Source organism: Notothenia coriiceps, unplaced genomic scaffold (assembly GCF_000735185.1).
Source record: "Notothenia coriiceps isolate Sejong01 unplaced genomic scaffold, NC01 NC01_scaffold00004105, whole genome shotgun sequence".
Lineage (NCBI taxonomy): Eukaryota > Metazoa > Chordata > Actinopteri > Perciformes > Nototheniidae > Notothenia > Notothenia coriiceps.
Window position 1 is genome coordinate 100568 of NW_011336806.1, and position 23366 is coordinate 123933.

General features: G+C 39.6%; 3 protein-coding genes across 3 annotated transcripts in view; 1 reads left to right on the forward strand and 2 right to left on the reverse strand.

Annotated features, from left to right (window-relative positions):
- Nucleotides 1-7733: 7733 nt before the first annotated feature.
- Nucleotides 7734-11331, reverse strand: LOC104942091 (uncharacterized). Its single transcript, XM_010767288.1, has 4 exons — nucleotides 11260-11331; nucleotides 10157-10331; nucleotides 9733-9853; nucleotides 7734-9642 (listed from the first exon to the last, which is right to left on the reverse strand). The coding sequence occupies exons 1-4, from the start codon at nucleotides 11272-11274 to the stop codon at nucleotides 7734-7736; spliced, it is 2220 nt and encodes a 739-aa protein (XP_010765590.1). The 5' UTR covers nucleotides 11275-11331.
- A 1122-nt stretch (nucleotides 11332-12453) lies between these two features.
- Nucleotides 12454-18143, forward strand: LOC104942065 (protein FAM133-like). Its single transcript, XM_010767260.1, has 10 exons — nucleotides 12454-12656; nucleotides 12848-12897; nucleotides 13718-13793; nucleotides 14952-15106; nucleotides 15292-15375; nucleotides 15470-15526; nucleotides 16176-16376; nucleotides 17166-17363; nucleotides 17721-17775; nucleotides 18048-18143. Exons 1-10 carry the CDS (start codon nucleotides 12629-12631, stop codon nucleotides 18140-18142), a joined length of 999 nt encoding a protein of 332 aa, XP_010765562.1. The 5' UTR covers nucleotides 12454-12628; the 3' UTR covers nucleotide 18143.
- Nucleotides 18144-20300: 2157 nt separating this feature from the next.
- LOC104942092 (nodal modulator 3-like) overlaps nucleotides 20301-23366 on the reverse strand; it is a 5819-nt gene continuing 2753 nt past the window's right edge. Inside the window, exons 2-9 of the mRNA XM_010767289.1 lie at nucleotides 22608-22697; nucleotides 22398-22503; nucleotides 21898-22048; nucleotides 21593-21770; nucleotides 21291-21432; nucleotides 21017-21148; nucleotides 20504-20640; nucleotides 20301-20423 (exon numbers count right to left, since the gene is read on the reverse strand). Of these exons, the coding sequence (XP_010765591.1) occupies nucleotides 20301-20423; nucleotides 20504-20640; nucleotides 21017-21148; nucleotides 21291-21432; nucleotides 21593-21770; nucleotides 21898-22048; nucleotides 22398-22503; nucleotides 22608-22697 (1059 nt within the window). The remainder of the gene's footprint in view (nucleotides 20424-20503; nucleotides 20641-21016; nucleotides 21149-21290; nucleotides 21433-21592; nucleotides 21771-21897; nucleotides 22049-22397; nucleotides 22504-22607; nucleotides 22698-23366) is intronic.

The window sequence follows — 23366 nt, forward strand, 5'->3', positions numbered from 1 at the left end:
GTGTTATGTTAACTTCGTGCGTCTCTTTACTTTTCGAAATCGCGTTCAAAGTTATCTCTTCTGCGATTGTGCCTCAGTGAATGTGCAGTGAGGATAACGAGGAGCGGGGGGAGTAATTTTACACCCGCAGTGGGGGAGTCGTCGGTTAACGACGTTGTGCAATTTTAGGAATATTACCGGACGAGAAGGAAGGGACAGTCAACAGTAAAGTCCACTGGTGTGCGTTTGGGAGGAGGTGGGAGAGCGAGGGCAGAGGAGGTCCTGTTTCCGATTGAAGAGGGAGGCTCTGGCCAGGTGGATGAATAGTGGTGTGTGGTAACAGATCTGCGCCCCTAAGAAGTAGCCTCGCACAAAGAAAGGGAGGGACTTACTAATAGGACGTTTGGCCCCGGATTAGCGCGGTTTGGTGTACAAGGTAAGAGGACAACATAATCAGTACCTTAATAAAGTAGATATACAGGCACATTTATTTATAATAAGGTATTGTAGTGCAGAGAGGCCAAACTTGATTACGGTAGGCGGACGGAACAGACCTCTTTCCTTCTCCTGGAAAAGTCCTCAATCCGCTGGTTTCTAGAACTTATTTTATTTTAGGTGCCCGTGTGATCCCTCTCCTTTTCTTTTCTGTGCCCTCTGTGAGACAGTCACTGATCACGATATCTTCGATAACTGAAAACCGTGTGGCGTACCACCAAATTTAGAGAGTGCGTGCGCAAGTCCAACCTATCCACAACTCGATAGTCCGTACCCTTTCCTACACCATGGTAGAACTTTTCACCGAAGACGAGAAGTGAATCGGTCAAGTTTATAACGTACCTTGGACTTTTTTTTCTACTCTTCTTTGTGACTTTTGAACGTGCACGACACCTAACTGTCTTTAGACAGGTGTACGTAAATTAGTGATCCGTTTCATTGAGTTTTTGTGGAGACAACAGAAGTCCTTGTGTAAAGGTACTAACTGTGTGTGGTACGTCTGAGTATCCACTTTTGTTATGGTCGCAACGCAAATCGTCGACCATTATTACCGAGAACTTAATCGATTCTCACTGTCAAACTTTTCATACGTTAATAGATAAATTTAAACACAATAAATAGAAAACGTATATTATTCGAGTAGTGTACCGCAAGAGAAATTGGATAATGTAAAGTGGAGTAAGAGGTCGTCGGTTAGTGTACGACGTCGTTTGATATTTTACCAAGAGGGAGAGTAGTGACCGTCAGTCGACACCTAAAGTCCACAATACGTGGAATAGTATACCGTACAAGTATTTACAAGGTTTGTGTTACTTCAAGAGGGACTAACTTTGAGTACACAACTTTATTTGTTGACGGTAAGTTTTATTTTTCACTTAACGGATTTAAACCAACATCTTAAATTAATAAAGAAGAAATTTCCGTTTTTGTACTTTTTCGATTTTTTTGTTTCTTAACTTATGTTATATAACCTTCGTGAATTAAATATTTTACCAACAGTCTGAAATTTTAAAGGAAAAAAAAGAGAAATGACCTCAATGAATATATTCTGAATGGGTGACTGCCAACAACTTGCATTTCAATGGCAACTCTAAATAACGAACCTGTACCTCAAGAAGCATGTCCTTGATCTGCTTCACCAAGATTTTCTTTTAATAAAAGTTATTTCACAATAGTAACCAAAGTATTTTTAACACTCACAGTAGCGTCTACTACTTTGTACCCTCTCACAGAACTATTCACAGTTCAAAGGCTGCTAATGTTGGTCAAACAGCAATTTGCCTATACAGGCTATCTGTATTTGAATGACAAAAGATGACACTCACCTTAAAATGTTCTTTGTGTAGTATTTCTATTTGTCTTAGCTGTCGGAACTTGTGCAGGTTAAGTTGGAGTGGACTTGAAATCCTTAACTGAAGGTGTAGAACAATGAAGTTATCAAGCCAATTGCGTTACTTACTACAACTTGAATTTAGTTTTAAGTCAATTAACGCAGAAATCCGAGTTTAAATTACACACAATATTAAGTTGATGTAATTACCAACATTATTACGTCAACACAACTTATAAATTAATGTTTGCAACTTAAAATGTTTATCTAAATCAATTCATCCAAATGTGTATCTTGCAACCATGCATTTAATTAAGTGAAGGTGAAAGGTCCCCTGAATGACTTTTTAGAATGTAGGACCAGAGTTTGTGGATATCTGTGGTTTCAGGGATTTGTTTTCACTTCATGCTGTGACGTTGGACATCAAATAAGATGGATAAATGTATCTTAAAAGTCCTCAGAAATCATTGAGGGTCACTTGTGGAGGCTAATGAGATCTCATCTCTCATATCTCCTGGGTCCAAACTCTACACAACCCAATCATGCAAATCAACGATAGCAATCTCACGATGGCTCTCAGGAAATGATGAATAATGTTTAGTGAATCATTCAGTGCCTTAATGCTCCATTTATTAGCATGCTGCTAACATCTCAATGGGCTGTAAAAATCAGCTTTTAGCTCTTGAGATATCATATGTGTTGCCATCTTGATTGACACCTCGATGAGGCAAAGCGTAGTTTGGAATATTTTCAAATGAAAAGCCTTTTTCATGCTCATTCGAAAGAAAATAAGGGAAAGAAAATGGGAAAGGTGTGCAAAAGCTGTGGTTAAATCGGTGTTAAAGTGAAGGTTTCGAAAAGGCTTAATTATGTTAAGTATCTGATCCTGAACGGCTCAGTATATCATAGCAGTACTTGAAAACATGAACATTTAAGACAAATTGGTGTTTTCACATTTGTAGTCCTTGTAGATGTGTGACATCATGGTAGTTAGTCCTGGCCCTGCTTGTTTGTGCCTGTGTGTGCGTGCGTTCGTGCGTGTGTGTATTTATGTGAGGACTCAGCTGTAAAAAGGCCTTTAATTAGGATTGGATGGCTCTTTGTATTCCGGGTATTCTCAGCTATTACACTTTCAGACCTCCTGTGGGATAAGGTCTCCATAATTAGAAATGAAGAACTGCTTTTCACTAAGATTTATTCAACCAATGTGTTTATTCATTAACATGCCAAGGTTTCATGCTGTCATGCCTCTGTCATCGTATTTCAGTCATCTGGGACCATCTACGTAGCAGCCATTCAACTGAACATTTTCTAATTAATTTCCAATAAAAGACAATGTCTTATAGCTAATTGCTTCAGCCTCTGCGCTCTATCAAAGTGGCATTCAGAAAATATTGAAGCAACAACTGCATCACACGATTTTGCAATTTGCACAACACTATTGCTCCATTTGACAAAAGTCCCTTGACGGCTTTTGTTAATGTCATTCTTAATCCGCACATATCCCCGCTGGGTAGATGTTATGGGTGAGGGGTTCTCAGCCATCTGCAGTATGACAGCATCATCAAGGAACATGTCATGTGACTTGATGAGCTCACATGAGATTTCGTTGACACTTTTCTGTATCATTGTACAACTGGGTTTGAGGGGGATCTTTAACACATGTGGGAAATAAATTGAGTTTATTAGATACAGAAAAATCGCAGAACCTTTTGTATTTGTCAATTGGTGATTTTTTTATTAAAGTGAGATTGTGAGAAGCATAATCCACTATTGTCGTACAGACACATGGAAGATTATCTGATTTTGAAATCCAGAATCAAAATGTCACGTTTTACAAAATGTAACATAGACTGTATATTCAAGTTGCTCAAATTGTATAGGCCAAATTCAGATGCAAAAATATTATGTACTCATATTAAACATCCAGGACCGAAGAAAAAGCAATCCATTCTAGCTCAAGACAAACCAACATCCAGCCAAATCAAGCTAAGCTCATACGCTCTGTTGGTCACGTGACCGCAACATGGGAATGGAAACCGGGTTGAATGATTTTGCTTTGGTGAGTATATTGACTCATCTATATGCCATTGTGTGTTTACATATATTATATTACTAATATATTTAATATTGTGTGTTTTAAATTTAAATATTTATTGTTTAATAACACCACCTCATTTAAAGTTTCATGTCCATTTAGTCGAAAGTTGTTATTGAACAAGTTTCAGTTATTGTCTATAACTAAATGTATGGCATATAGAAGAGTGTTAATATCTTTTGTTTTCGGCTTTTTAATTTTAAAATCAGATTGAACAGATTTACTCCCATAAAGGCCATAATGTCCAATTTGAATTTGTCATTATTCTTTATCTATCATAGTTTAATACATTACCACTCAATACTGATAGCATCTACTAAGTATCCTACCATAAGCAATGACATTTTGAAATAAGTTCCTTAATGTATTTATTCCCTCATGCGTCATTACATGTGTATTCCTTCACTACTGAATATATACAGTATGTGTTATGTATTGTACTTTTAGACATGACTTATATGGGTACACCAGCATGGTAAAGAATCCTTTATGTTTCTGGTGTGGCTGTCCAAGAACATTTGTTCTTCAATAAAGTATTGCTGACACACAGGAGCACTTCAGTCATCGGGTCGTGTTGAGTGTAAATCCAGACGAAAGGTTAGAGTGGTTTGAGTGATGATGGGCCGTGTCGCCGGATCTCAATGTTATTATTATACACAGATAAATAAAAAACAGCATGCGTGTTCAGGTTATATTTTGCATATTTTTGTCAGGTTCCAGGAATTTTGGGACTCAAATGCAGTTTTAAAAAGACAAAAAAAGGTAAAATAACAAAAGGCGAACTTTATTTACCAAAAAGCTGTAGACGATAAGCAAACAAGAAAGAACTTAACATCGAGAAATCCGTAGCATGAGCTTCCAAACAAAACCGACAGTCAAACATGGAGGGTGACAGGAAAGGTAAGACAAACACACCAAACACAGGAAGAGACAAGACTAAATACAGGGAGGGGTAATCACAAGACGAGAAACAGCCGGGCAGGGGAGGAGAAACACAAGGGCGACAGGTGAACACAATCAGACAATTAGACACACCATGGAAACTAACGACAGGGAGGACAGAACAGCAAAATAACCCCAAAACTAGACACACAAAAACTCAAACCGTGACATGACATAAGAATCGTGACAATTTTGTCTGCCTCTAACTAAAATAGACTCTTTGTATAATTGCACTTACATAATAATGTCGTCGCTTTTTCAATATCCAATCGACTTTTTTTGGAGTAAGCTGAAGCCTTTTGTACCTGTCAACCAGCTCTTGATGTGGTAATCCCCACCCACATTATCAAGAAGTCAATTCTCTCTTCTCCCATTCCCTGTCTGCCTGTAATACAGTGGCTTCAGTAATGACCGTACAAAGCAATGTAAAACTACCACCAGAAGTGGATGGTTTCATAATGCCTGAAAAATATACTTTTTCTGTCTCAATGATATTCATAGGTGAATACTCTGTGTGAGGCAAAAGAGCTCCTCTACAAAATCCACTTGTCAGCACTGTCACGGTAATAGGAATGTCTATTTTGTATACAGCGTTGATGCTGTTTTGATAACTGACAATGGAAATATTAATTTCCTTTAAATAAACGTCTGCTCTTTCACATGACGCACTGGGCAACATGACATCTTGTAAGCCTTCGACTGCCATGCAACCAAGATGTTTGTGAGTATTTGTTTTGTATTGCTGTCATAACAGCCACTTCCATGTTTTTATTTCCAATGTTCATGTCTTGGTTTTACCAATCCCACATGGTGAATAAGACTCACTGTACTGTAAACTCAGTTTTTACCATCTGGGGTTAACTTGGGAGTGATTCAAAGCTTTTTCCCCTCAGCTCTTAAATGACATTGATAGATGATGCTGTCATTAGAAGCAGCGGAGCTCATCTACAGCCCCTATTTCCTGATTTCTGTGAACTTCACCCCTTTCTTTTTGCATGCTCTATAAAAGCAGATGTAAAGAAATGGTCTTACTGCCTCAAAGTCAATGCAGCTCCGTAGTCTTTTGGTATATCCCAAGAGCCGGTGTGAGATTAAGTAGATAATTTACAGTTGGCTTTATTTCCCCGATGTGATTCATCTAGAATCCGAGGAAAGGTAGATGGAAACAAGCCTAAGCCAAACATGATTAAATAAGAGTCAGGGTCCAACGGGTAACATCAATATGCTCAGTAGAGTGTGGGCCACACATTTCAGTAATCCACTCTGCCTCTGTATTCTACTTCCCTACAGATTATATAAAAGGAGACCATATCTGACGCATCTAAATTTATTTCATCCTGTTCAAGAGGGAGAGAAAGTGCTCGAGTAAGCAGAAGAGGGACAGGATCTTGATTAGCTGGCCCTACGCTGAAGCTGGCTTGTGGCAATGAAAAAGACCTTGGTAAGAGATTGTCCGCTTCATGGTTTTATGTGTGAGAGAGAGAGAAAAAGAGCAGCATGCTGTGAAATCTATATACCTTCTTATCGTGAAGCGACACAAATAATAAAACATTAAGCCAGCATTGCTTTACATCTCTGTGGCTTGAGAAAAAAAAAGAACGTGGACTTCAACAAGCGAACAAAATCTAAAAGATCTAGAACGTAATTTGCTGTGCCCCGTGACCAGAAGCAAGAAGCAACAATAAATCTTGTTTTTAGTGTCTACATAACAGCTTTTGCATTTGGTGTAGTCCTGGGTCATAATGCAAGAGCAACTTTCTCTTGTCAGGCGCCAGTGAATTCTCAGGGCCTGTGTTTGCATTCAAGAACACATTCATGGAATTAGTTCGTTTCTTGCAGAGAATATTACATTATTTTCAATTCAGCAAAGAACACCACAGTATTTAGACTGTAGCTAAAATCACTTTCACCGATTATTTTGTTTGCTACAGCGATCCTGATGGATATGAAATCCTGTGAATATTGCAACTGTGCAATTTCTCCAAAAATGATTTCAAGTTATTTTTGGAGGCTTGGTAATGAAAGAAATGACAACAAGCCAAAAAAAATAGTCCTTCTGTCATAAAAATAAAATGACATGTTACAGTTTGTTCTTTCAATTTGCTAGATTTTTTATTGCAGGCAGAGTATTACATTACTTATTTCATTTCCTAATTACGTCATGCACACTTATTACATTATCTGCATCATGAGTTTGGGCATGCCTGGATGATCAACTGGGCCGTTTCTTTCTACTCTACTGCTTCCATAAATGCTGAGAAGGACAGTTTGTCATTATGGGTCACACTCAGGTTCTTTGCTGCCCCAGTTGGCCTCAGTACTGTTAATGGTCAGAGCTTAGTGTGGATATTGACTTACTTTAAATTGTGGGTACGAGTAGATAGCTCCCATTGTTCTGTGACCTGTCAATCATCAATCAGGGGGTCATATTTCATTACGTGTTCATTTGTATCTGAAGTTGTACCCATGGATGTATAAAGAATAGTTCTACCGCAAAGTTATTCTCCGTGGGGACTTCCGGCAACAATCTTGATTCTGATTGGCCAGAAGACTCGAAAAAACATCAGCAAAGATGTTTTATTGAGAAGATGATCACGACGTGACAGAAGTTTTCAAAACCGTTTATGGTCTCCGGTACTTCCAGTCCAACGCCTACTGCATGCACAGCGTAAGAAAATCGGGCCTACAAAATAAAAGTTTGACTTTTTTCGAGAAAAAGAAAAGATAAAAAAACATCTGCGACCCACTTGAAACGGGTCTGCGACCCACAAGTTGAGAACCACTGGCCTAAATACAACTGTATTCATAATAAACCAACTGCAAAATCTTCTAAAATATATATTTTTAAATGCATACATTTAGGGAAATTTGATTAAAACAAATGTTGGGCTATGTTTCTTGATATAGGATTGTTTTTAGTTTTATAACCACCGGAATTCGTTGTTCGATGTCTATCTCTCGTTGCCTTGCCATCGGTGGTGGTGTGGACATTTTCGAAGTCCAGTACGGAGCGTAGTTATCAACCTCCAGACTGACAACAGAAGACGCTCCGATGGATGTTGCTAATTTAACTCCACTGTTGTAACTTTCTTGGGAACTTGAGAGTGTCAAATCGTGATCAAGAGATACGTCGCTGAACTGACCGAGGCTGATGCGAGGCGGGGGCTGAACTGTGGTGCTTGGCTGATGATGAGTCTCAACGTTCTCTTCACCTGCAGGTCTTTTACTCTGCTGATCTTTCTTTACCGACATGACAATGGTGCTTAGAGAGGAGTGGGACTGAGACCTGCCAAAGGGTGATGCAGAAGTTCTTGTTGCAGAGTTATCTTGGTCTCTGGGAGCCCTGCCCACGGCCTCCCCTCTCCTAGGAGAAGTAGAGCCAGGGGGAGCCTTGGAGGAGCTTTGTGTGACCTCCTGATTGGCAGCACTTGGCTGTAATCTCCCCGCCTGCTGACTCAGGATGCGATTCAAGGGTTCAGATACTGCTTCGTAAGCGTTCTGTTTAGGAGAGACGCTGGAAAATCTTTGCAGTGCCAAGCTATCAAACAGTGCTGCCTTGCCTAAACTCTGATTTGCCCTCCAGGCGTCTACTTTCTGCATGTAGTTGAGACTTGGGAGAGACTGGACTTCAGCAGAGGTGGTTTCCCCTCGGCTCTGATTTGTTGTTTCAGGGGGATCAGTTACAGGAACAGCTGGGTGCGGAGAGATCCCTGTGTTTGACTGAGAAGAGTTCTCTATGTTAGATTCTATGGCAGAGAGTTGCCCTAATTTAGCCTTGACACTGGATTTGGATGGGGCTTTAAACACCCCTGGAGTGGATTGAGATTGTGGAATGAAACCCAGGTAGGACCCATCAATCCCTGTGTGGTTCCCAGAGAGCCAGAGGTCTTGTTCTCTGTGACCACGCTCAAAGCCGGCTGAAAACGCCCCTGTCGACTGCAGGCCACCAAAATGAGTTCTGATAGCACTTGGCTTGACTTCAGAAGCCCCTGTGGGAAATGGTGTGAGAGACATAACGGGTGGTGTAGAACTTTTACGCTGTTGGTTTTTAAATTCATGTTCTCGACTGCTGCGCCTCTCTACCTCAGACAGCAACTCTCTGTGTAACTCTTCACTGCTGTCATCAGGTTTAGTGCTGCGGAGCCCCATGGTTATGTTGCTTTCCTCCGATGACAATGTCTGTGATTGGTCTGGGAATAAGCCTCTGTCAGGTTGTTTGGACTGCTGCTGGGGAAGAGAAGCTTCACCTGGAGGACCTTCTCTTTTACCCAGGCTTTGCTCAAAGCCTAGTTTGCAAATTTGAATGCTTTTAGAATCTTCTGCAAAAGATAAAGCCACCTTCACAGAGGTCTTAGAGGAAGAGGAAAGAGCACTACTACTACTACTGGTTTGCATGCCAATATCTTTCTCAAGGAGCTCTAGAAGATGCTGGGCAGGAACATCTTTACTCAGAAAGGATATGTCATATTGAGCAGCCTCTCCTACTGGCGTGTCTGGAGGGTCAGTTTGAGTCTCTGAGTCTTCCTCTCTTCTGTCTGAATCATCACTGGATGGTACTCCCCGTCTGTAAGTGGTTGCAATCGCTGGTGGGTGCACTTTTTCCTCTCGTCTGTCTTCGTCTCCTGGAGATAAGCTGTGTTGGGACAGAGAGCAGCAGCTGCTCACTCCCTCTCCAGACAGGTTGGTAGCCTGGTCTAAAGGGTACTGGGACAGAGAGCCGCGCTCAGAGGATTGAGAGGTGCGATCCTGGAGAGGAACGTGAAACCTCTCTGATGCCATAGAGATGTCGGGCAACGCCCTTTAAAAAGTAAACAAATACAATTAGATAACTGAACATTCAAATACAATGTTGTAGAATATTATGTCCACAAAACCTATTGTTGTTTACCTTAAAGGGGCAAATTCACTGTCACTTTGTTGGAATAAAGAACATTCGGTGAGGTTTTGTTCCACTCCAGAGTGTGCAGGCAACAGGGAGAGGGATGGAGACAGGTTGCTGTCCTGAAATTCTGATGATACAGAAAATGCTGAATGTTATTCACAGGCATCATAAACACATTTACAACCAAAGTATACATCCTTCAAACTTACATACAAATCATTATTTCCTCAGCTTTCCTATTACCATGAGATCCGAATGCGTTGAATTCTCATTATTATTTAAGTAGTGCCGAACATTTGTTGGTAGATGCCTCAATTTGTTTTAGACAGTTGGGGGATAAGACAGAGTTCCAGAAACACAGTCTGTTCTACATCACCTTATCCCATTCAACATTTAATATGACAGAAAATATGTATTTACCGAGACATACCTGGCTCAAACGAGCGCTGCCATCGCTGTTGAAGCTCCCAGCTATCCGTGTCCAGCCTGGGCTGCCTCTGCCTCTGTCGGTCATGACTTTGAGCTCCCGGCTGGTTAATGGATGTTTGTCCAACAGACTGAATTGTATTTTCACCTGCTGGCAACCGAGCAGAAGCCGTCACCCTCTGTAAAACCAAGTCACAACAAATGTTATAACTCAATGTAACTGGCCTCTTGTGCCATTTAACAAAGCTGAGTAACCCTGTGTGTAAATTGAAAAGATTCTCGGGAGAAAATTACATCAATTTAATTTAATACAGCAGACTTTAAACTCAGGAAAAAGACAACCCACCATTCTCTGATTTAAAGGTACATTTTTTGACTTAATATAAACTATTTGGATTTCTTAAATACGCTTTCGTTTGTAAATACTTGTTTTTCAATTATTTGACACGGCTCCTATAACAACAGCAATTCCCTAATCTATCTGAGATTTTGTGAACAGTTATACTGCCTGTTTGGCTGCAGATCATCTGGCCTCTTTAAACTGTCAGGTTTGTCAGTTAAGAGACCTATTATTACCAGATCTCTGAAATGGCTATCAAATGCTGCTAAAGGGAAGTCAAAACACACCTTTGTAGCAATTGTAACAGATGCTAATGTGTTACCTTTTCAATTATATTTACCTAGATTTTCTCAAATATCATATACCAGATAGTTAAGAAGCTCCGAATAAAGTTAGCTAAGCGCAACAGGTTGCTGTTAGCTTAAGGAGAGACACATGACTACTGTATCTATAATCTGCAAACCTTTTCTTAACAATAGCCCTTTGCAAATGAGCCTACATGCTACAACTATTGGCTACTAAGAATGCAAACACAAGGTTTTGTCTGACAAGGTCGATTAAACTGAGTAACGTTGTCTCAGAGGTCTGTTAGCGGGTTGATACATTAGCTAACAACCTAGCCAAGCGGTTAGCAAGCTATTACCAACGGCCAGCGTCGGGTAAACGCTAGCCATATTCAACCAGGTTAAAACGAACCGAACCACGATACAATATGCTGCACAATAACACTTTCAGAGGAGAAAAGGGGTAAAACTGAGACAAATTACATCTCGAGGCTCCATGTTGTTGTTGTTGTCAGTCCTCCAGTGAGCGCACTCCCTCCTGTTTGTATCCAAGGAGCCAGCGTTGCTAGGAAATGTGGAGGACAACTCGAAAACCCGGAAACTCGCGCGGGAAGAGGACAGAGGGCGCGAGAATGGATTTGAATTCAAGAATGGCATTAAAGAAGAAGAAAAAAACGTAACTTATTCCGAATGGAAATTGGTTGAAAGGCAAATATAATATAAAATGCCACTGGATATTTGTTGGTGCTTTTGTTTAGTTTCTCTCTATATCATCGTTTCTAAAATAAAAAGTTATTTGTTTGTATCACCTAAAATCACTTTTTTATGGCAAAAAAACGCATTAACCCAGGCCTCCATAACAGGTTAATCCACCCATTAAGAGTAGAGAAGCAAAGCTTTATTTGTGAGTCATTAATTAACTCTCGCGATGTAATACTCCCCAAATTGTTTAGAATAAATACAATTACCATAAACACATGTTATTATCCAATTAGATTTAAATTAAATACAGTTGATAGAAATATAAAACTATATTTTTGTATTTGTATTGCAGCAACACTGTATGTGCCCTGCAAGATATCACTAGGTACAAAATACCATCACATTCACTGATATGATGGAGTCAGTTCATTGAATGCAAAACAGCTTACAGATAGATCTTCTGCTAGATAGGATGGTCAATGGCCTAATACTACCTTTAAAAAGATAGGAATAGGTTTGTAGGCTAATTAAATCGCAGATGTAAATTCTTCCCTGGCTTGATTTGTTTCTTCATCTCTGATCTTTTTCTTCATCTCTGACTGTAGTTGATATTTTTCAAGATTCAAAGTCCATTGTAATTTACACAACAGCTACAGCGTAGTTGTTGCCAATACAAAGTTGCAGGCTCATCCAACAATGCTTACACTAAGAAACATTAATATATATATATATATATATTTATTTTATATTAATAGTACGAAGAAAGACAACCTGATTCGAATGTAAGGTTTATGAATTATTTTATAGTATGTACCAGTCTGTTTTACTTTTTACAGGTCCTTTGATGCTTTGCTCTCAGGCAGATTCGCAGGCAGCACGTTGCATTCAAAGGACGCCTACTTTACCATGATTGACAGGTCAATCATCCAATCACAGCCCTGAACCACAACATACTGAAATGCTCACCATTTGATTGGTGTAGGCTGTTGGAGGCTGGTAGCAGCCTCTAATGTTAAAGGCAGGGAAAAAAGTGCCCGTATCAAACGCGGAAAGGGGAAGAAAACAGTCAGGACCAAACTGTACATTTTACCTTCAACGATAAATACCTTCAGACACAGTCGCGGGAAAATACTTCAAAGACACTATCACCATGCCAAAAAAGAAAGACATTGTTAGAGGTATCATTAAAGTAGTGATTATCATTTGTTTCATATTCCTCGCTAAGTTTCATTTACTGAGAACAGTGAAGTGTTTAGTTAGCTTACTAGCTAGCTAGCTACGTTATGACGATGGACTGTAACAACGTGAACAATGATGTTTAGAAACGTGTTTTATACGTATTTGATTATAACACTTTTCTACATTTCAGGTGCTCCTGTATCTCGAATCCGAGAAAACTCAAGACTCATGCACACTCATGTGAGTATGATTTAGGCACCTGGAAACTTCTGTTGTTCCTATTATTTTGGCATAACAGGTTTTGCAAATTTTAAGTGTGTCATGGCAAGAGTGTTACCTTACCTTTCACAAACATCATTTGAATATGAGCTGCCACCGTTGAGAGCCTTTTACCACAACAATCAGATAACATGTACTTTAGTGCAGCCTTCACAAAGGATAACTAAATACATAAGCTTAGGGCATTTAGTCTCAATGAATAACTTAATATATCATAGCTCTGTTGTATTAACAATAATGTCACAAACAATGTAAATGTATCAGGGATTACATAGTGTATTAAAGCAGTAAACTGTTAACACATATACACAGAAGTAGGGCATGTTACTAACAGTCACTCAAAACAGTGTTTGCGCTATTTAATGTAAAAATAAATACTGATAATGTGTGATAACTTGTTTTGCTGTCAAACTAAACAACCATACATAATCCTAGTCAATTTACAGTAATGGATAGAAGAGAAGCATCATGTCTTCACATTTGAGAAGCAGTGACTAGACAACATTTTGCTAGGAAAATAACTTTTTATTTGAGTAACTGTAAAATTGTAGTTAAAGCTGATTTTCTTAGGGGCGTTATTCCTCGGTTACTTTATCAGTGTTATCTACCAGCTATTGTGGTAACTGCAACAAAATGTACTTCCCACCCTGCAAAATAAAGCAAGGGTTACACAGTACGTTACTTTCAGCAATGTTTAGTTTATACTTTTGCAAGGTATACGATCATTATTGCGTCTAAAGCTTGGATGCATTATAAGTGTCTGATCTTTTCCTCATCTCAGGAAACTATGGTGGATTTCATCAATGGACGCCATCCTGGAGACTCAATTTTAGATGTTCTCGCCTCTGGCTTATTAGGTAAGGCAATTTCTCAACTACAGATGATTTCAACCTGATGATTGAGAAGAGAACTGGAAAATGAAACTCGACCCAGTATTACTGGACTGACAAACCGTGCAACAAAACAGTATCAGCATAGTTTTGTGATACAACAAATATCTGAATACATAATAATAATAATAATAATAATAAAAAGTGTTAGGTAATGTAAGCTGCGTACAGTGTAATCGTAAGTGATTAGGTTATATGTCTTCTTAAACCTTTTGTCTTACTTATTTGGTCAACATTGTTTTAGACCCACAAGGTAATGCAACAATATCTCCATTAGACAAATAGACACCACTTTTATTGACTACATAGTGTCATGAGTCACCAGCAGAACAAGAAATGCTGTGTGTATATATAGACAAATATAAGGGTGTGGACGGTTATCTATCAATGTCTTTTTGTCAGTAGACCGCGGATTGTATCCTGTTTAATGTTTAACTGTTCCCTACTGCATGTTTGCCTGTAATAAATGCATAACGGCATCTTCAGTGCGTGACATCTCACTGAGACCGAGAGTATTTCCAATGAGTTCGGACTAACTGAACAGTGTGCCGATCTGATGTACAGATATTATCTGGAGTTCATATGGGGACGAGGCTATAGAGACAACGCAATATCTGCGGATAACTAACTATGCACATTTTCACTCCTTACTAAAAGGCAGTACAGTGTCAACATATTTCAAATGAAAATTGACAATTGTGTAACCAATAAAAAAATTAAAGAAATACAAGTTCCAACCCCAGGCTCTCTTTTGACTTTAACACAACTGGCCAATTATTGCTTAAACTGGGCATGAATGTCAGATTATCAGTTTCATAAAGCTACAGACCGCCAAAACCACTGCAGCTGATAACAGAAGCTCTGAGGGCGGGTGTTTGGCAAAAGTATACAATCTTTAGTCGACTATGTTTGGTCTAACGACATTATTCACCAAGCTCTTTCAGACTGAGAAGAGGGAATGGCCAAGTTCTGAAGTTCATACAAGTACATACAAGTACTACTATATGTTGTGACTTGGCACCATGCTCTATCAAGATCAGACTTTTTAAAGATCGGTTATATTCTTTGTTCTGAATTAAGATGCTGCTTGTTTACACTTTGTTTGTTTGTGTCTGAATCTCCCAGGTTTAGATTTTTTAAGGACGTTTGAGGGAGATTTGGACGATGACATCATATATACTGATGATGACGATGATGAAGATGATGATCGCTTTTATACACCCACTGTTTCACACAGATCTTTAGAACCACATCCACGAATTAAGCAACTCAGTGAAGAGGTATTCCCCTTCTGCTTGACTTTTCTTTGGAAGCGAAACTAAAAAGCTTCCTTTATGATGTGTCCCTGGTTTGTGACTTGATGTAGCTTTCAGGCCGACTCGTGTCCTTTCACTTCAGGTGAATTTCATTTAGATTTTCTGACTTCATGCTCCACGTAAAGACTCATAACTTGTTGTTTTTCCAGGAGGCTGATAAACATGCAAAGGAATTGTTAGAAGACGAGGAAAAGCGTAAGGAAAAAACTGAGAGGAACAAGCGTAAGAAATTGGTAAGTGTCTGCAAATTAATTCAGATTTTAATATTTTCAATGTTTCTTCTTATTTACTTTTTTGACGCTTCCACTTTTCTCTTTTCTTTTTCAGCGTAAAAAACAAAAGAAACGGTTAGAAAAGGAAAATGCAGTTAAAGACAATTTACCTGTAAGTCTCCTCTTTTTTTCTGTGAATACAATCAAGTTACATTATATCTCTGGAAATATAACCCCAGGGTGTCCGCGGGGTCTTAACAAGTATTAAAAGTTGATAAATAAATTTAGCGAGAATGAAGGCTATTAAAAAGTATTAAACGGCATTTTCCAAGGTATTACATTTTGTAGCTTGTTTTCAATAAGTATATAAATTGTCCAAAGAGGTTGTATTCTACAGTCTGCCTGAATGTAATCATTGCGTAGGTGTGTAGTGTGAGTCTGTGTAGTTTATTTATGGCATCCCGTTGGATTTGACGTCATCTGAACAGGACATCGCACGCTCACTGCTTGATAGCGTGCGAAGGTCCGTTTATGCCGGTTGTTAAACAACATCGTTATGGGGAAATGCAAGTCTGCGTCAAAATGGTTGGAAGATAAGGAGGAAGGACAATCCATACTGTATATAGTCAATGTGAGGTAAAGTGTGTCGCCAAGGTAACCGGTTAGAACTCCAAGTGGCGATGAGGTCTTAAAATGTATGGAAAGGGTCTTAAAAAGGTCTTAAAAGGGATTACATCTGACTTCAGGATTCCTGCATATACCCTGAATCCAAACATTAAGGCATTTTCAGTTCCTGATATCTTTGATGTTATTGTTTCCAGGAGGAAGAACAAGGGAAGTCAGACTCCTCAGAAAATCCGAAAGACAATCCTGTTTATGAAAATAATGCAGAAGCAAGAGAATCTCCTGAACCTGATGCGACACACAATGGCACTGTGGCGGCTGGATATGAAGAGAACAGTTGTAATAATGAAGAGGAAAATCTCGAGGAGACGATTACAAAAGAAGAAAAAAAGCAAATGGTTTGTGGACATTCATTTTTAAATTACCGTTTGCACTCGCAGAAAAGTACTTCAGAAGTCATATCTTACCGGTGATGGCACAGGTGAATAAATCGAAGGTGAAAATAAACCTCAAGAAGAACAACACTATGAAAAGTCCTATTTCGTAATAATATCACACCGTCATGATGTTTTAAGGTGATTTTAATGAGTGTTAAGTTTCCAGAAAGCAAACGGTTTTACTTCAAGATTGCTTATTAGTCATGTTTTTTTGCTTTTGAAAAAGTCCACATTTACCCAGAATTCAAAGCAAATTAGTCCTACTTAAGACAATCCAGAACTAGACATGTTTGTGCAGTGGATGAATTAATAGATAATAATAATAAATTATATTTATATAGCGCTTTTCTCTAACTCAAAGACACTTTACAGTCGGGGGGAAGGTAGACAAACAAGGACAGACAAAAACAACAAATAATAATAAATGAATAAAATAAAACAAATAAGATAAACAGAAAGGGCAGTCATGAGGAAGTTGATTGAGGAAGGGGGGGGGGGGCTTATGGATATACAGAGTTGAAGAGATGAGTCTTGAGGCGGGACTGGAACAGGGTGAGGGTCTTGTGGGAGGGAGTTCCAGAGCTTCGGGGCTTCCACAGAGAAGGCCCTGCCCCCAAAGCTCCTGATCTGTAAAGTCTGATATAGTTTGATCTGAGCTATTGCCATCAGTATTAACATTGTAGTTTGTTTGTGTTTGATCATCTTTAAACCACTACCTTGTGTTTCATTATCTTTTTGAATGATTTGCAGGATTTCAATATAAATAATTCCCACGCTTCTACGACAAAATCGGCGCCCGAGGTATTGTGTAATGAGAGGCCTGCCAGAGAGAGAAAAAAGAAAAACACTAAATTACCTGAAGTTCAGCCATCTGAGGAGGAACAAACTAAAATGGTGGCACAACCTGAAGTTCAAGAGGAGGAGGAGAAATATGAACCACATACAGAGGTGGGAACACTGAACACTTTTATATGTTTAATGAATTTATAATTATTTAAGGCTTAATCTTAATCATGACTCTCAAACTGATATTTTCCGACACATCAGACACATTTTTAAACTTTATGGTAATGGATATTATTACAATACAACAATAATAAGTAATCAGTTAAGACTGTCGGATCCTATATTTCCTATTCATTTATAATATGTGCTTCATCGTCCCCCATTCAATTCTTTGTATTTATTTTTAATCTAATTGTAATTGACATCCATAAACAATGATATGAATGTACCATTACCTGGTTGTCATCAGTGTTTCCTGTGGTGCTTGGAGACTAATGCGCACACTCTTAACTTTACCAGAAACAAATGGATCCTATTGCAGAAGAGTTAGCAAAAAGGAGCAGAGAGCTTGCTGGTAAGAATTAACATTGAGACTTTCCAATTATAAAATATACACGTGTAAAATAATATGTACACATGACCAAATATGTATATATGTTCATTTTAATTCATTTCTTATTTTATTGTTATTTATCATTTTAATTTGTTATCCTTAATTGTAGTAATCTGTGCGGTCCTGTTTTTCAATCTTACCCTGTTGCTGTCAAACTACTGAATTTCCCCACAGGGATTAATAAAGGAGCATCTTATCTTATCTCACTAAAGATGTCCGCTCTCTCCCTGCAGGTATGGGAAATCGTATGGCTGCCTCCAGTCAGTACGAGATGGCCGTGAAATGCTTTACAGATGCCATTAAATACAACCCAAAGGAATTTAAGTAAGATATTTAACTTAAAGATCACCTATTATGGAGAATCCACTTCTTCATGTCTCTTCTACATAACCATGTGTCCCCCCCCTCTGTGTAAAGACATTCTGAAAGTTTCAGGAAAAAAGATTCTCTCTCTTTTGTTCCTGATCCATTTCTATAAAAACCTGTCTGAAAATGAGCTGATCAGATTTTGGCCACTTTATGATGTCATAACGATTTTTTGGCTTGTGTAATCATTAACCAATCAGCAACCAAGGTAACCCCCCCACCCACCTTATCACCTGAATCTCCTCCTAGAGCAACATTGTGTTCTTTCTAACCAAATCTCTCTCAGAGGGGCGTGGGGAGGGGCTCCTTATTTTCATCTAAAGTAACAGACAGAGAATCAGCACTTTGGAAACAGGGCTGAAACAGAGGGGATTATGGGTAAGGCTGCAATGATCTGTTTAGTGTTTGGAGCCAAACACTTCAGAGACATGTTTGTATATATCTGAGACCTATAATATATTGATGGAATACTGTATAATAGGGGACCTTTAAATGTCCTCATACAAGTCTGACATCGCAGTGTCATGGCGTCCTCTCTGACATATTCTAAAAACATATTAGATCCCACACTTTATTTTAAAGAGAAATAAGGCGATTAAATATTATTGTTAACCGATCTAATATGTTTTTAGAATATGTCAGAGAGGACGCCATGACACTGCGANCTCCCCCTCCCTATACTCCGTACCGATCCTTAACACTAGTCAACACCGCATAACAACTCGTGGGTTTTTGTGAAGTATTGTACAAAAATATATAAAAATATGCTCTGGATACGATATCGGATTTTATCGTAACTATGCCAGGTGAAATTGTAATCGTCCTTAACCGCGTATAGATCTTTCCTCTTTATAGGGAGCTCATAGCTAATCTCATTTCACAAACCTCGGTTTCCCAAGACACAGTGCGAATGGAATTATTTTGCTTCATTAGTTAGTTGATTTGTACAAAAGAGGTCCACAAATATGTTTCAGTGGGGAGCGAGGACGGTAAGTTAAACTCCGTCCTAAAGATGTGCATGCTATGCATTCATTTACTCTCCTAAGGTACATAAATAAAGCCAAAAGGGAGATACCGTTATGTTATTTAACTGACAACAAATGGACACATGTTGTCGAGCCGGGGGTCGTAGGACTGGGAGTGACGTCACGCGGTAGTGTACTTGCCCGAGTAGTGGTGGCTGTTCTAGGACCTGCAGTGGCAATGAATAGTCAATTACTGAGTCGCACCGATGTGACACACGATCCCCAAAGTGTTGATGGTTATAAAATGATCAGCTTCTTGTAAAGGTCCACTAAGTCTTTTTAACAATTATGCTGATCAGCTCTTTATGCTCTATTTATTTCTGTGTGTTCTCTCCACATGTTGACATAAAGATAACCTTGAGTCATCTCACTTGTCACTATTTCTGTGACGTACATAAATTAAACCAAAATGTAACTCATTTATGTCTTGTGACCTGAGTGGTTTAGCTGTCTTTTTTTGGCCGTACCATAATGTCATCTTATCCTGGTGGCATGTGTCATGGTCACGCGTTGTCGCGTAACGGCGTTGTGACCCACTACACGCGTGGCCCTCCATTTCACTTCCTGTTTCAAAAGTTCTGATTTTGGGTATGAAGTTTAAAAAAAAAAAAAAATTGATAAAAAAGAAAAAAGGAGGGGGCTGAGCTCATGCGGGACCCGGTAGCTACTGTCTAAACTAAATAATGCCGTGATGAAACGCCATATCAAGGATTATCAAGGATTATTTCTGAAACAGTATGGAGCTCAAAGGCTTTCTCTCTCGCCGGTTATACCACAAGGTGAGTTCCTTTTTATTTCCTGCTTCTTCACACACATGCTCTGTGCAGTACAGGTTAGCTCTTAGTGTTAGCGATGCTAATGTAACGTTTCTGATAGGGAAGTGGGTGTAAAGCCAGCCTACATTTCCAATATTACGTCATATCGGACGCAAATCTGGATCACCTCCGTTGTAGCCCAATTTTTAAAAGATTTGGGTTTGGAGGAAAAGAGAGAGGGTTTTATTTTCTGACGCTCCGTGAGTTCCCCGACACACCGGGGACACATATTTATGTATAAAAGACATCAGAAAGTGCAAATTTGCATGATAGGTCCCCTTTAAGCTAATGAGCGGTCAGGGGAAAGAACCTCACCTGGCTTTGAGAGACAGAAGCGGTTGACTCCTTTAGAGAGGTTGTACACGCCGACGTTTTCGGGTTTGCTGCCATCTTGGAAGAACTCCTATGCAGAAAAACAGATATAATTAGAATAATTGTGGAGGTGTCACCATCTGATACACACACCAGGTACTGATTACTGACCAGAGTGATAGCATGGGAGAGGGAGCAGCGCAGGATGTAGCCAATCTGTCTGAACTCCACTCCCACCACGTCCGAGTCCAGCACCTCCACCTCCACAGACTTATGCTTCCAGCACCACTCCTCGTGAGTAATACTCACTGAAAGGGGAGAACGAAAAATAATCAATACATAGAAGAAAAGTAACAGAGAGACATGTTTGATGAAAGGATTTAAAGGTGCAAATCTGCTCCAAATAAATAGAGGCTTGCATTTAGCATTTTATATTTCCTGCTAGGCTACACATATGCTGAATTCAACTGCTAATGAAAGCTTCTACCAGAGCTACTCATTGATTGAAGTGACACAATATTTGTATTTCACATTCAAATAAACATAGAAATTATTTAAATTTCATCTTCTGCCAATATATGAATGAGGGCTGCACAATATATATGTAAAAAAAAAAACTGACACGAGCACATTTGTTTGGTACAATATAATGAAATATGTAAAAATAATGAATCGAGTCCTGACCTTTGTATTTCCCTGGTAAAACGTCCTCAAAGGAGAAGCTGAGGATGTCGTTGCTGCCGGACAGAGCCACCGTCCGCCTCTCTCCCTGCCGACTCACTGGCTGCAGAGTCACAGAGAGGTCATCGCAGGACGCTACAGATCAACCAGGGTACACAGGAGACGGGAAAATATGAACAAACAACCACATAAATATTTAAGTGGGACGGGAGCCACTAAGACAAAGACAGCACGTATACTAGAATTACAAATTCAGTGTATATTACCAAGCCTTTACCTAGACAGTAGACTTTCCCAGAGACAGAAGCCATGAACTGGGTGAAGAGTAGGTCTGTGAGGGGCCGGTCCACAAGGGAGACCTCCAGGGCCTGAGGCTGCAGAGCAAGCCCTGCCTTCACCTCCGCCTCGGGGAGAGACACCTGCAAGACAACGGAGTTACCATACTGCTACATAGGCACTGAAATCAATTACATCGCTAGGATACACTTCAAAAGACAAACATTAGATATCTTAGAGTCAAGTGTTTGAGGTTAGCTTTGTGTCGATTTAGTCAGGGACCAGTTGCTGCGAGAGTCTTACATGGACACTGTAGTCTCCGGGTTTGGCCTGAAAGCAGAAGGCCCCCTGGGGGTCTGAGTCCACGGTCTTGCTCGAGGCCTTGTCTTGGCCCTGCTGAGTCAAAGTGACCTTGTAGCGGCCTTGCTGCTTCATGCCCTCAGGCAGGCGGCTGACGGAGATCTGGCCACACACACTGAACCTGTGGGAACAACATCAGAGGTCAGATCGAGCTAGGAAGAGCGCTGAAGCTGATATTTTTGATATTTCAGAACATGTGTAGTGTAGCTATTTAATATCATTGTTTACAGCGGACAGGCCATGCGTACCCTGCTGTGATGATGTCAGGAAGCTGGGGTGTGTTGGGGGCGATCTTCACTGTGATTGGCTCGAAGAACATGAGCTCCTTGGTGACACGGATGGTGTAGGTACCAGCCGTCATGTTCTCCAGGCGGAAAGAGCCTTCCTCCTTGCTGATGACTGAGGGACACAAGAGCGAAAGACGTAAAGTGAGAACAACGAAATGCACACAGGGGTAGACATTAAGGCCGGTGGAATTGTATTATCACTGGCCCCACCATTGTAACCACTGGCCCGGAGCATTCGTCCACCAAAACAAAAAATCGACTAATAATGAAGAAAATTAACACATTTGTTGCAATAGTAATTTATGCACTAACTACATTACTAATTGTACTACAACATTTGAATCAATCTAAATAGTGCTTCCGGGCCAGCGGGCCATTTATAATGTCGAGCCCTGGCACAAATGGAGCACTTCCGCAGTTGGATGTTTTATTTATTGCTTTTCGGGAGTTTCTTTGTTTACCTTTGATCTGGTTGTTGAGGGACACTGTGGCATCAGGGACGCCCTCCCCCCCATCACTGTTGAGAACTCGGCCAATCACAGAGAAGCCCATGACCCGGAAGATTGGCTGCAACAGAAACAGTAAGGCATGTGGTATAACACATAAAACATATTCATACTCACAAGATAATGACGGTTATATCTATATGTAGATATATTTTCACTCTTTACCTCCAGTTTCAAACTGTTGTGTTCCACTTTGAAATTCATCCTGGAAGGAGCGACATCAAACGTGATCCTTTCTCCTCTGTAGAAGGGCACCTTAAAAATATGATTTGCAGAATTTAGAAGCAGAAATTTGGATATCAGAGAAAGGCATTACCATTTCCAATACAGTTTACGATACGATACGATAATACTTTATTGGTCAGATCAAGTCTGAAATTTGACTTGCGTCACAGCAGCTCCATGTCCAACATCCACAGACAAATATCCAGACAAAAATACATGAAAATCAAACAACAAACATTTAACATAACAGCACAATCAGTGAGTGAAAAGCTGCTCAAAGAGCCTTCAGCGTGCATTTGACCGGGATTTATTATGTGTTTTACAATCATAAGTAACATTAACCGTACGCTCAAATATGAACTGTTTCAAGATCAAATATAATACAATATAAGTATGTATGTGGATTAACAAATGAATCGGTATTTACCTTTAAGATAATAAAAAATATAATATATATATTACTTTAAATCGGGGGGACGGGTCAGTGTCCCTATGAAACTGTGGGGGACGTATACCCCCCCACTATCTGCACCGCTGGCACATAAACATTAACAAACTTGTATTATCCATTTTACAAACACACACAAATATGTACACACGAAAACGTTGTACAAACCCCACAGGTAAACATATTAAAAACACAAGTACACCAATTTTAATCAGATTATGACACACAAACATATTTAAGACACAACTAAG

Bases quoted from the DNA above. Each gene is read 5' to 3' on its own strand.
- LOC104942091 (XM_010767288.1), bottom strand. The intron at 9,854-10,156 runs GTATGTCTCGGT...CTGTATCATCAG, and splicing joins GCAGCGCTCGTTTGAGCCAG to AATTTCAGGACAGCAACCTG. The intron at 9,643-9,732 runs GTAAACAACAAT...TACTTTTTAAAG, and splicing joins AGTGAATTTGCCCCTTTAAG to GGCGTTGCCCGACATCTCTA.
- LOC104942065 (XM_010767260.1), top strand. From the start codon at position 12,629: ATGCCAAAAAAGAAAGACATTGTTAGAG. The intron at 15,527-16,175 runs GTAAGTCTCCTC...TATTGTTTCCAG, and splicing joins CAGTTAAAGACAATTTACCT to GAGGAAGAACAAGGGAAGTC. The intron at 17,776-18,047 runs GTAAGAATTAAC...CTCTCCCTGCAG, and splicing joins AAGGAGCAGAGAGCTTGCTG to GTATGGGAAATCGTATGGCT.